Source organism: Saccostrea echinata, unplaced genomic scaffold, assembly GCF_033153115.1.
Source record: "Saccostrea echinata isolate AGI-Se365-2 ecotype Australia unplaced genomic scaffold, CSIRO_AGI_Sech_v1 ptg000047l, whole genome shotgun sequence".
Classification (NCBI taxonomy): Eukaryota; Metazoa; Mollusca; class Bivalvia; order Ostreida; family Ostreidae; genus Saccostrea; species Saccostrea echinata.
This window is the reverse complement of record NW_026889796.1, coordinates 15778349-15792384: the sequence shown is the minus strand read 5'-3', so window position 1 is coordinate 15792384 and position 14036 is coordinate 15778349. Positions and strand designations below refer to the sequence as shown.

Below are 14036 nucleotides of genomic sequence, written 5' to 3'. Positions count from 1 at the left end.
TCAGTCTATATTTTTAGCTGTATATCTTTTATGTATAAGTGTATCGTAATTGAAAGACCTTTATCATGTCTTATGATATTTTAATCTTTCTTTCCAGTTGTCAGTATTTGATACAGAAAGCGCACAAAAACTGAACAAAACTGCAATTATTTTTTTTAATTAAGAAAATGATTTTTTTTGTAAAGCCCCCCCCCCCCCAATTATTTACTGCAATAATTAACAAAAACAAAACAAGAACAAAAATAACCTCCACACACATCAAGAAAAGCGGGGAAAAAAAGATGAGAGAGAGAGAGAGAGAGAGAGAGAGAGAGAGAGAGAGAGAGAGAGAGCGCAACTAATTATTATTAAAAGCAGGATCTCAAATAATAAAAAATCAGTAACTGCACTAAAAGTATTGTGTACAGAAATTGGTTGATCTGATACTTCTCTCTAGTTAGTATCAATTTAAGAACTTTATTACGAGACAGCCTCTATTTATTTCTAAAGATAGAATGGAGGGATATTCAGATGTAGGTCAAATATCACACAATTTTAATCAACCAAAACAAAACTCTTCAGGAATGTAACAAAGATGTTTGAGCCGCATATCGAAATAAATCTTTATTACACTTTATAATATTAATCCATTGTAATGCACGATTCTTTTACATTAAAGTTAGGGATGACAATGTTGTTCTCGGGTTTAGTCACGTTTAGTAGTTTTGCTTCGAAAGTATTACATATTTCATTATAATGTGGCTATTGAAAAACTACATACAAAAATATTTTACACATATATGGTGTGAAAAGCTTTATGATGATGACCTAGATAGTCATGATGTCTTTAAATCCACTGGACATTTAATCCTCTTCGGACACTGAATAGAAATGTGGAGTTGTCATTAGTGTTTTGTTAAGCTTAGCGAAAAAATAAATTTTTGTCAGTCACTAATTGGGTGAGAAGCGTGGGGAAAACGATGCAGAGCAAAGATGGCAATTGAAGTTTGCTTTTTTATTCTCCTCGTGGAATTTTCAATTCCAGGTAATCTAATCTTAGTGTTTTTCATTCCCAGAAGAGTTTTTAATTTATTGTTTTTAAACCGTTCAGTTTATTCACTATTTTTGTTCTTGGCAATTTTTTTTCAATCCTTCATTAATTTGATATATACATGTAAGTATATTTATATTGAGTAGTTCTAGGAGATTCAGAACCTGTGAATCCTTCCCTCACAACATGCAATCACTCGGCGATATCCCAGTGTGAAATGGCAAAGGCAGGGGTTCACTATGAAAAATCCATCGATCCTTGCAAGTATGATCTTATTTATCTCTTTTTTGATAAGAAACTTGAAAAAGTCTACTTAAAAATATCCGCTTACTAATTGGAAAATGATTGGTTTTAAATGTCAGTGAAATCTGTAATTTTCCTTAGTTTTTATGAATATTGGGGAAACTGCCTGAAATCCCTAGAGAGAGACTGTAAAGGTGACTTTTATTATGAAGAGCGAGTCCACAGTTACCAGTTTGACGGGGAATATTACTGTCCTTGGCTCTTTCCAGGTACTTGGAAAACTTTAATGTTCATAGGTATAGAACCAAATTTCTCACTAATATTGATAAAGCAAGTAGTAAGTACTTTGTAAGATTGTTCGTATTAAAATACCGTATATTTTTCTACCCCATACGGCACATGGGTACAATAGGATTATCAAAAAGTTAAGACAAAAATTGTTTTAATTTGAACAAGATAATTCAGAAAATTTGTGTCCCCCGCTTGGGAAAAAAAAGAAGAGGATGTGGAGTTCTAGGGGGAGGGGGGCTAAGCGGTCACCGCCCTGGATTTGCAGAATTTTTAAATGTATACATGTATATTGAAGCAAATAAAAAATGCAAATATAGATATAAAGATTTGATTGCTTATTCTTTAATATTGTGTATAGAAGATTCTTTTTATATAGAATATTTATTACGCTGTAATAAGTAATATATAGAGTACCTTTAAACGAGTGTATCTTCAGATATCAGACGAGGGGGCTTGTCCCCCGAGTCTGATATCTGAAGATGCACGAGTTAAAAGGTACTCTATATGTTTTGTATCATTGTTCTCATGCACTGAGTTACCCATGATCTATCAATTTCACGTTAATAGCATGTAATTCAACTATATTCTCATGCACTGAATTAGCCATGATCTATCAAAATTTCATCATACCATTTTATATAACCAATGAAAAAAGAGCACGTGATTCGAAAAGTATAGCGCGCTGTATTTCTTGAACTTTCTACCTCGTCCATTCATATTTTGAACGCCATGGATGACGGTGGTGATTTTATGCTTGCGCCAGTCTTATAGACACGGAAACCAAAATTATGAAGGAATATTCCTTAGATCAGTTAGGAAACCAGATGCAGGTTGAAGATTCTTTGGGAAGTGACGTTTGATCTACCGGAACTAAAAATTGAACCTATTATGGATTTCGATATAGGAGCTATTTTAGACGTTAATTTCACCAGTCCCGAGGTTGACATGAAGGCGAAAAATGAAAGGTTTGTACAAGTGTCCGATCATGAAATTCAGCGTTTGATAGACTCTAAAAAATATCAACACTCGTAAATATACCAAATGACAATTTAAACGTTCAGGCTATTAATCAAGGAGTAGCGTGCGGCACAGGAAAATGTCCACATTTGACCGAGATGAACAGCGATTCTCTGCATGTTTAAATTACTGGATGCAGCGATTTGTGTTGGAATAAGAAAACAAGGAATATCCACCTCGCTCCCTGTACTACATTGTGTGTGGTTTGTTACGCTTTAAGTTTATGAGAGACGAAAACGTTCATTTATAAAAATGTGCGTGTGTGAATTCCATTTTGGATTTTAAAAATTGACGTGCAAAATTTAGAATGTTTTATGTAGACCTAAGGAAAGGTATACCTTCACTATGTTTATATGTGTTTGTATTTTGCTTATAAAGTCAGCTACTTTGTTTATATTCTTTTTCTATATGTCAATGTAAGGTCAAGGGTCATTGGAATTGTTGCATCATTACCCTGGCGTGTTCTATCTTGATAGAGCATGGTTGTTAGAGCACAGTTAGTCATGGTGTATCAAAAATAAAAACACAGTGGACATCAAAGGAAAACGCCGCAGCAATGATACAATGATTTCATGTGAAGTTTGTACACGCCAGACGTCATAACTTTTTCATTTCATATGTTGAATATTATCATTTAGTAAATAAAAAAAAATAAATAAAAAAAAAAATTTAAAAAAACCCGGATCGTACGGGATTAGAACACGGGACCTCTAATTTGCTAAGCAAGAATCATGCTCCTAGAGGCACTTGATAATACATCAAATTAAATGAAACATTAGGTCACATATAATGTTTATATTCACCTTCGATATTGTCAAAATTTTTCACAATACATGGTGTCTAATTTAGCCTTTACTAAACAATTCTAATAGATGTAATTAGAATATAAAGTCCACCGACAACCTGTATTATATGTAATAACTCTTCACATGCCCCTGTGCTAATAATAGTGCCAAGCGATTTTAATACAATTTAAAAAAAAGAGGGGCGGGACACTTTGAGAGGGGCGAGAGAGGCCATAGGGAGTTATGGTAAAAAATTTTCATTGCAAAAGCTCGAAAGCTTCTTGAGATGTCGCACGGAAAGAAAGTGTTACACACAGAGAGAGTGAATGAATTTACGACCTTGTACTTTGACCTTTTTACCTCAAAATAACTAGGGGTCTTCATTAGGCCACAGGAGGTTGTTTTGTAAATTTTCATTGTAAAAGCACAAAGGCTTCTCGAGATATCGCGCTGAAACGAAAGTGTTAAAACAGACAGAATATATGAATTTATGACCTTTGACCTTTTGACCTCAAAATCAATAGGGTTCTTCTTTAGGCCATAGGGAGTTGCTATGTAATATTTCATTGCGAAAGCTCAAAGGGTTCTCGAGATATCGCGCAGAAACAAAAGTGTTACAGACAGACAGAAATACAGACGGATGGACAGCTAGACGGACGGACGGACAGACAGATCGAAATTAATATCCCCCACTTTCAGTGAAAGCTGGGACGAAAGTGTTACAGACAGACCGAAATTAATATCACCCACTTTCAAAAAAGAATATCAAAGTTTTGTATTAATCACCAAATGTGTCGACCAAAAATGAAAAATTCATAGAAGAACAAAATATAATTTATCATCCTCAGAATCTTATTCATTCATTTAAATGTTTAATTTTTTATTCGATTTCCAGTGAAAGTTTTCACAATACAATGTTAAATGTATGCCGAATTTTTAATCTTTAATCCCAGAAAAAAAATTGAGTTCATTCATATCGTAGTCTTTGGAGATGTCTTGCAAACAAAATTTGTTTAACAATATTCTGTTTTTGAACCTTGAATTAGGAAAATGAATTATACATTGAACATATCTGCATTGAATACAGCTTGAAAATACTCTTTCCCTTAATTCACTATTGCATTCTTTCAAAGACCTTCATTAATTTTATTATACTCTTTAAATGCATGCAAAGGATTCATCATTAAAGGGGAGTAAAACGCAAAATATATCGTATTAATAATCCGTTGTTGATACATTTAAACCTTTTCATTAACAGATGATCAGCCGGCTCCTGGCTGTGATAAGAGGACTATGTACCAATGTAAAATAAAAACCCGACAAGAAAGAGAAGACTACTACAAGACGGGAAAATGTCCGTGAGTAGACATCTTCTACATACTAGTACTCGTTATGTTATAGGAAAGAATATAATTTAGGTGGTGATAAGTGGTTGGTGTGTGCTGACATCATTAGGTGGTGATTTAACATAAGTGGTTGGTGTGTGCTGACATCATTAGGTGGTGATTTAACATAAGTGGTTGGTGTGTGCTGACATCATTAGGTGGTGATTTAATATAAATGGTTGGTGTGTGCTGACATCTTTAGGTGGTGATTTAATGAAATGTATGGAGATATCGAACAGTATTTAAACTCAAAAAAACATTAAACAATACAAAGTGATGACATCATTAGATGGTGATCTAACATAAGAGGTTGGTGTGTGCTGACATCATTTGGGGATGATTTACCATGAGAGGTTGGTGTGATCCTGACATCATTAGGTGGTGATTTGACAGTAATGGTTGGTGTGATCCTGACATCATTAGTTGGTTATTTAACATAAGAGGTTGGTGTGTGCTGACATCATTAGGTGGTGATTTAACATAAGTGGTTGCTGTGTGATGACATCATAAGAGGGTGATTTGATATGAGAGGTTGGTGTGTGCTGACATCATTAGGTGGTGATTTGACAGTAATGGTTGGTGTGATCCTGACATCATTAGTTGGTTATTTAACATAAGAGGTTGGTCTGTGCTAACATCATTAGGTGGTAATTTAACATAAGAGGTTGGTGTGTGCTGACATCATTAGGTGGTGATTTAACGTAAGTGGTTGGTGTGTGCTGACATCATTAGGTAGTGATTTAACATAAGAGGTTGGTGTGTGCTGACATCATTAGGTGGTGATTTAACATAAATGGTTCGTGTGGTGCAAACTAATCCTAGGGAATTTGCTTGAGTGAATATTGTTACAGATCACGATATAAACAATTTAATTTAACGAATAATGTACTAGTAATACTAAGTAAAATTTGACCTTCTAAATAATAATTTTAATCTTGTGTATTGCAGATTTCTCATAAAGCAGAGAGACTGCCTGGAATCTTTTCGCAATTCATGCTCAGAATATAATAAGTATTCTTTAGAGCTCCATAACTGGAAATATCAAGCTCACTTAGACTGCCCGCAGTTGTTAGGTATGTCATAACTGGAGCTATGAGACAGGTAGGCTTAGAAGGCCATCAAGTGTTGGGTATGTTATTACTAGAAATATCAGACATAATTAAACTGACCTCAACTGATAAGTATAGGAAAGATATATTTTTCTCGGTTTTACAGCATTTGAAAGCTGAAAAGTAGATAGTTATTAATTATACCGTCTTTAGCAAGGGATTAAATTATTCCTTAGCAGAACAAAATGGAAGACTTGAGGGCTTGTGCATCGTACATTTTGTTGTTCTGTACATATTGATGTCGGCGACAATATGAACCTACTCTCACTGCACATATTGTCGTCGGCTGCAAAATTATACATGTACAAATTGTCGCCGGCGAAAATTTATGCCTACCCTCACTGCATATATTTCCTGCCCCACGGTAAAGGCTTCCAGTAATATTGAGGATGATTACGATGCTTTCAAAAATATCTACAGTCTTCATGAGATTGCATGTTTAGTAAGAGACAAGAATTCAATGCTTTTTTGTGTGTGAAATTGTCATTTTAAAGTCCATTGAAGCAGCTGCCATGATATTCCATATTTCATATACAATATACACTTTAAAGAAAGTGAATGGTGCAAATAGCATGATTGAATAAATTCGTAAAAAGAAAAATACCTAGCATCTCTCTCTCTCTCCTCATCACCCGAGTAAATTTTTCTTCAAAAACAATAAAAAAAGGGAGATGAAATTTACAAATATGCACAATACATACATGTACGTGTATTAACTGATGTGTAAAGTACATTTTATCGCCCGGATAAAAGGCTTGTCTCGGTACATATTGTCGCCGGGGTCAATATGTACCGATGGACGACAATATGTGCAGTGAGGGAAGGCGGCGACCATATGCACAGGGCAACAATATATACTGTCAAAGGGTTCATCGTAAAGAAGAAAAAAAACAAAGACAAAACCAACAAACAAACAAACAAAACAAACAAAAAACAAACAAACAAAAAAACAAAACAAAACCAAATGCCTCTTCTGATAGTGTTCGGCATTTTAAAAATGAAATTTCAATGAAATATAAATTGATTAAATGAATTTTTTTATACTAGTATATAAGAAAACACAAGAAAGATAATATTGATATAAAGATACTAGTACACCATTGTATCTTTCACAGGATGCATTGTATCAGTTCCTGATAATATATATTTTGTCTTTTACAGCCTTTAATGTGACACTGGATCAGTCCCGATATTATATTTTTTTTTCTTTAATAGGATGCAATGTGATATGTATCAGACCTGATAATGTATTTTGGTCCTTCACAGGATAAATGTGACACTGGATCAATTGTGATGATACATTTTTGTCTATTACAGGATACAATGGGTCAATGTATCAGTCCTGATGATATATTTTTGTTTTTTACAGGATGCAATGAAACACTGAATCAGTTATATTTTTTTTTCTCTTTAACAGGATGCAATGTGACACTGAGTCAGTCCCGATGTTATATTTTTTTTTTTATCTTTAACAGGATGTAATGTGACACTTTATCAGTCCTGTTGGGATAAAATCGACTTTTCAAAAGTTAACCTTTACGATCCATCGTCCTTTCATGCTTTATGTGGGTGAGTTTAGTTCCTTTATTTTTTAACATGCTTTATAGTTTTATTTTCTTTGTGTATCTTTGCCCTTGGAAGTATTTTTGTGTAAACGGGATAAAGATGTCCATTTTTTGAGAGCCTGCAGCCCTCAACCAGTTGTTTTTCTCACACAATGCGAATTTGAAGCATATCTCCCACCTAAAACATTTTCCATAGGACAAAATCTACAGAATAGAATGGACAGTGCCATGTAATTTCGCATCTTGACTAATTTCTTCAAACCTTAAGATATGCTTTATTTCAAAGATAATTTTGGTTTAAGATCGGAAATTCCAAGACAGTGTTTCTAAAAAAATCATTCATGCAAAAAAAAGTTTCCTTTGTAAAGGAAAGTACATGTACCAAGGGGTATTAATTAGCAAAACTTTTACAAATAATCAGGTGATCTAATCTGCTGAGCAAGAATCAAATCATCGAAAGAAAGAAGTATTTTATCTAATTACTCAAAACTCAAAAATGCTGATTTTCTCCATATACAGTTGCAAAGCAGATGAAAATTCTCCGTGATAACTTATTAATTGAAAGTAATAATTAATTGAAACACGTCTGGCCAATGATAATGAAACATTTATCTAAGTTTGTCAAGATATTTAAACTTTTCGAAATTGATCGATATTATACGATTCTAGAATAATCAAAGATTTTTTTCCAATTTCATCATTTGAAGAAAATAGTTTGAATAATTGAAGTAATTTTTCTTTATAAATTACAATGCTAACTGTGACCTTGAAGACAGACAACATTTACGCGTTCTGTATGTCAATTTAGTAAAATTAAGAATATTTTCTACATAATCTGTAATTGTGCTGCCTTCGCAACCCTTATCAAACACTTTTTATTCTTAATAAAGTTTTCTGTTTTGCCATAGATATATTCTATTCTTTATAAGAATTAACAGCTTTTTACCTCAAGTGAGCTTTTCTAATCACATTTTGATCCGTCTGTCTGTGTGTCCGTCTGTCTATACACTTTTTCACATTTTCGACTTCTTTTCCAGAACCACCTGGCCAATTTCAACCAAACTTGCCGAAAGGTATTCTTGGATAAAGGGAATTCTAGGTTGTTCGAATGAAGAGCCACACCTTCTTTCAAGGGGAGATAATAACGAATAAGTAAACGATTATTGGCATTTAAACAAAAAAAAAAAAAAAAAAACTTCTTCTCAAGAACCTCAGAAAAGATGAAAAATTATGTGAAAACATCTTCAGGTAGTGTAAATTTAAGTTTGTTCAAATCATGACCCCAGGGGCTAGGGTGGGTCCACAATGGCGAAAAAAAGTCTTACATAGAAATATATAGGACAATCTTTCAAAATCTTATTCTCAAGATCAACAAAATCATGGTTGGTCATATCTATTTGGAAGCATCCTCAGGTAGTGAAGATTCAAATTTGTTCAAAACATGACCCCTGGGGACGGGGTGGGGCCACAGTGGGCGATCAAAGCTTTACATAGGAATACATAGGAAATATCTTATTCTCAAGATCAACAAAGGCATAATTAGTGATATTAATATAGATTCATCCTCAGGTAATGTAGATTGATTTTTTCAAATCGTGACTCACGGAAGTAGGGTGGGACCACAACAGGGGATCAAAATTATGAGGTAATATTTATGAAAAATCTTTTAATTTTTTTTTTCTCCCGAACAGCTAAGCCTTGATCAGTCATGACATAGAAGATAAAAGTTTTAGGAAAAGTCTTCTAGAACCATGAGTAGTCAAAGAAATAGGGAAGCATTCTCAATTAGTGAAGATTCAAGTTCGTTCAAATCATGCCTCCCAGGTTGGGACCGCTTATATATTTAATTTTTTCAATACTGATTTTCCTAGCGAAAGTGCTAAGGTGAGCGATGTAGTCCATGGGCCTCTAGTTTAACCCATTAGACAATTTCAGATAACTTATTACATTGTTAATAAATTTGAAACTGCACAATGCTAGAAACACGAAATGTTACATCACAGTCATATTTGAATACAATTTGTTTTGAAGCATTGAATTAGAATTTTTACATTCAGTGTAATTTTCTTTATGAAATCCATTTGAAATCCACGCCGTTTAAATCTCTATAACACGCGCGGAGACTTGTCATCGCGCGGTAGAATACACAGTAGGAACTATATGCATTTTCAATACTCTAAGAACACTAGAATGTATATTGTTTTGACTCAATTTATTAAAAATCAACTACCCTGTTAAATTAACCTAAAATTACAACAACTGTGCGTTTAAAATTAATTTGTCATCTTTTTTCCACACGATGTACATATGCGTTATTTAGCTTTCCAACGTCACAAACGGCTCATACATGTATGTCTATTAAGCACACCAGTTCTGAAAGGCGCTAAATTCTTATTAAAGACAAACAAAATAAATAATTATGAAGAGATAAAATTAGAGAATGTAAATATAAGCATTGATTTCTTATTTTTTAATGTCTTCGGTCCTGTAACACACCTGGCCGTGCCGACAAATTATCATACCGTGCTTACGCTCGGTATTCAATTTGTCAGCACGGCCAGGTGTGTTATAGGACCGAAGACATCCAAAAATAAGAATTCAATGCTTAAATAAAGATATGCATGCTGAGTTTTTTTTTAAATATATAACTTGGATTCTTGAATACAGCGACATTTTGGATAATACATTACCTTGCATCATTGACCAGACGGAACGCTGTCATTATCAGGAGGAGACTTTACTGCACAAAAATAAATGGAACTTCCAGATGATTGTTTACTCCTGTTACGGTTCTCCAGGTAAATACAATTTTTGACAAACAGAAATTGCAGTAACAGCGTAATGGAGCTCCTCTTATTCACCTCTACATTGATTTTTATCTCTAAATCTTAAAATACAGCAGGATCCTTCACGTTCGAAAATTATTGATAAAAGAGCTTTAGCCATAAAATTACCCTACCTATTTAAACATTAACTGATCAAGACCAAATGACCCATTTCAGCAACCAATAAAAGTAGAGACTAAGTGCTTTCGTATCCTATAAAAAGTTTCCTATGAGGGTTCAAATATTAAAAAGCAGGCTTTTCACAAAATTTGAGGATAACGACGCAATTCATGACGTCATAATAGATGGACTAGTGAGAAAATTAAGTCATTTTTAAAAATATATAATATTATGCAGTCACCAAGGGTCCAACTGAAATTAAATGTATTTTTAACTAAAACTGAGACGTTCTAATTTTTTTTTTTTTTTTTAGAAATACACTGCGCCAAAAAGGCTTTAAGTGAACCTGTTTCTTTTTACAACCCTTGGATTTTTTAGAAAAATTATAATACAGAAATTGATCAAAGGAAAAAGATAAAGATGCCCTTTTAATGGTATTTGGATTCTTGACATAGGAATTAAGCATAATATCTTTACTTTTATTTATTTTAATAGAATGCAATCTTGTGAAATTAAACGAATGCGCCCTTGATCACTACTCTGAGAATGTCTGGTTGATGTCTATACCCACACCAAAACAGGCTACAGCAATCTGCAGGTAAGTTTTAAGATTGAGTCAATTTGAATTCAGTGAGTACATTAACATGTAAAAAAAAAACATTAAAAAGAAGCTTTTTTCAACAAGAGTGAAATGCTGTGTCATGTGTAATTTAGCATATTAAATCAACATTTAAAAATGTTAAAAACATATCATTACTACACATTTAGATCGAAAAATGTGTGAATCACGAGATAAAGCAATCGGGCATTCAAAACTATTTTCTGAAGTTGATAATGTTGTCTTTTTATAGCATTGTAGGTATGGCATTCACTTCGTGATCGGGAGGCCCGGGTTTGAATTCTTCGCCGCGCCGCGTCAAACCTATGACGTAAACATACAGCGGTGGATCATAATATTATAAACAAAATGCGTCGTCGCGTTATTAGCAACATATGGATCCGGTATAAAAACAACGATTTCTAGATTATAAATGGATTGGTATAAATTAAACTTACCTAATATTTTGTTGCATACCCCTTTGATCTAATTATCTTGATCATTCGCTGTGGAAGTGATCTGTAAAGGTTCTATATGAAATATGTGGAGATAACGAACAGTATTCGACCTCAAAAGTCCATTAAACATTACAAAATAGGAGCAGAGCAAACACGGACCTCTAAGACATCAGAAGTGGGATCAGGTGCCATGGAGAAGTGAGCATTAATTTTCCAATGCCTTTTCCCCCTGGCCCATTCTACTCGTTTTTTAAGTTCACATATCGGATTCATATTTTTTTTTCTAACAAATCATCTGTGGTATATCGAAACAAGCATTTTTTCAAAGTTACTTCTGAAAAAGTATTTCTTCGAAACTGGTTGAATTTAGCAGTAACTTTCAGAGGTTCGACAGGATGTGCTCTTACTAACCTCAAAATTGATCGTTTGTCTTGCACACTAGTTTTTTTCTTTCTACCTGTTCCAAGCTTATTCTCCACCGAACCCCGTTCCTGATTTACACAGCATACATGTACACTTGTACATCGATTTAGTCCCAGGCTCTTTGCAATTTCTGATTGATTTATTCCACTCTGAAAACTATTTACCATCCTTTGTTTTAAGCTTGGTGATAAACTTTTTGTCTTCCCCATTCTCTGTCTTCATACAGAACAACGTACTTAATCGTGTCACAAAACATGATACGTCATATCTTATTATAATACCCAAAGAATGGTCTCGGCACAAGGAAAATACGTATAATATATGAAAGCCCTAGTACCGAAAGGCAACGTCATATATCAATTATGCACGAAAATCATCTGAAAAGATTGCGCTATTGTCCATAAAAACAGTTTTGCATGTGTGTATGTGTGTACTATCTATTTCATTAAAAAAGTGTTTATTTATAAAAAGGAATTTATTTTACACCGATTAGAGTCCACTTATATGTATGATCTGAATAGTTTTTCTTAATGTAACTCTCGCAATCTTTTCATATGTTTTTCGCGCAATTTTGATGGAGGATTAAATATTTGTAAGTTAAAGATATTGCAATTCGTGCTATCATACTTCGTAAATAGGATACCTACATGTACTAATTAAGTGCATGTACAGCTATAAATGTTAATGGAGACAAAGCGTACAGGATATCTATCTGGAATGTATTTAGTGTCAGTTTCTGAGAAACATTGCTGAAAAATAGTTTTTTATAAGGTATTTGTATGCTTCAGAAAACATAAACCATACATGCGCTGTGTGGCCCCATACCAAGAAGCTTGTCTGAAGCATAAAGCCAAACTTGGGACGATTGGCCATGTATCACTATCCGCCGTTGTCGACCGCATGGAAACACTTTACAATTATCTGTCTTTGACGTGCATTGAGAAATATACCGGTAAGTACACGGCATATAAATTTTCTATTTAAGAATACTCTGAACTGTAATTACGTATGAATAATTTGGAGTAAAGGGTAAGGTAAGGATATGCGAGTTAATGATATAATTATAGGAATCACTGCCGAATCAAACCCTATCCACAATATGCCTGTGCTATGTTGAACGTATGAACAAGCATTCTGAGTATATTACATTTATTAAGCAATACTAGTCACCTACCAGCGAGACTAGTCTGATTCTCCATAAAAATTTAAAAAAAAAGGTCGAAAGGCCGTCATTCTGTCAAAAATCATCGAAGCGGAAACAAATGTAAACTTGATCTGCAACTCATCACTTACCTACCAAAATTAGCTCAATATCTGCAAGCGTTTAGAAATGCTTATCTTGAAATCACTTATTATAATATTGAAAGTATAAATACACTCCTGTTTAGATATTCTGACATATGGCGAAGATTGTTTTGACACACAAGTGACCAGCTTTCAATTGTTTGTATGTGAGAATGATAGGATACCAGTGTTTGATTATGCTCCAGATCAACAGAGATGTCTGTACGTATTGTTTGCACTGAGGAATTTCGAATACCTATAAATGTTTTGTTTTATAGGGGTAAAAGTGTCTTTATTTTTTGTTATTGCAATTTATTCACCCAGAATTCTGTAATTTTATTGATAAGATATTTTAAAGTCTCTAGCTTGGACAGAGACATGGTGCTTATACAAATTTAAAACAAAACAACTGGAATTTAAACATAAAAAAATACACTTTAGCTATGAACTTTTACCTTTCAGATCAATTCAAAATCTAACATCTTGTATCAGAAACGCGCTTTCAGACACCCAGGCTTGTGTTGAGAAATCCATAGAAACAGCTCAAGATGTAGCAGTATCTTGGGATCAGTTCCTGTTGTCGTTACATCACGGGTTTACCTGCGATGGTTCTAAACCAGGTATTTCCGTATTTTTTTCCATAGCTTTGTCTTATATTAGATTTCTTACTTTGATTACATTGAAATATGCTCTTTTTACTTTTGTATTTTACATTCTTTAGTTCGACAAACGACAACAAATCCAACGATACCAGATGAACTTATCACTACGGAATACTTGACAAGGTTGCCAGACCAAGACAGTAGACGCGGTGTCAATCAATCAAATAATGTTTTACAGGGACACTGGATGCTCTGTGTTTTAGCATTGATCATATGTATGTGTAATGTGTTCAAAACCTAA

General features: G+C 33.8%; 1 protein-coding gene across 1 annotated transcript; it reads left to right on the top strand.

Moving 5' to 3' along the window:
• Positions 1–972: 972 nt before the first annotated feature.
• Positions 973–14036, top strand: LOC133202539 (uncharacterized). The gene is made up of 12 exons (XM_061338376.1): positions 973–1024; positions 1177–1294; positions 1415–1542; positions 4625–4724; positions 5700–5824; positions 7336–7429; positions 10093–10223; positions 10866–10968; positions 12638–12801; positions 13238–13355; positions 13596–13753; positions 13855–14036. The coding sequence occupies exons 1-12, from the start codon at positions 973–975 to the stop codon at positions 14034–14036; spliced, it is 1473 nt and encodes a 490-aa protein (XP_061194360.1).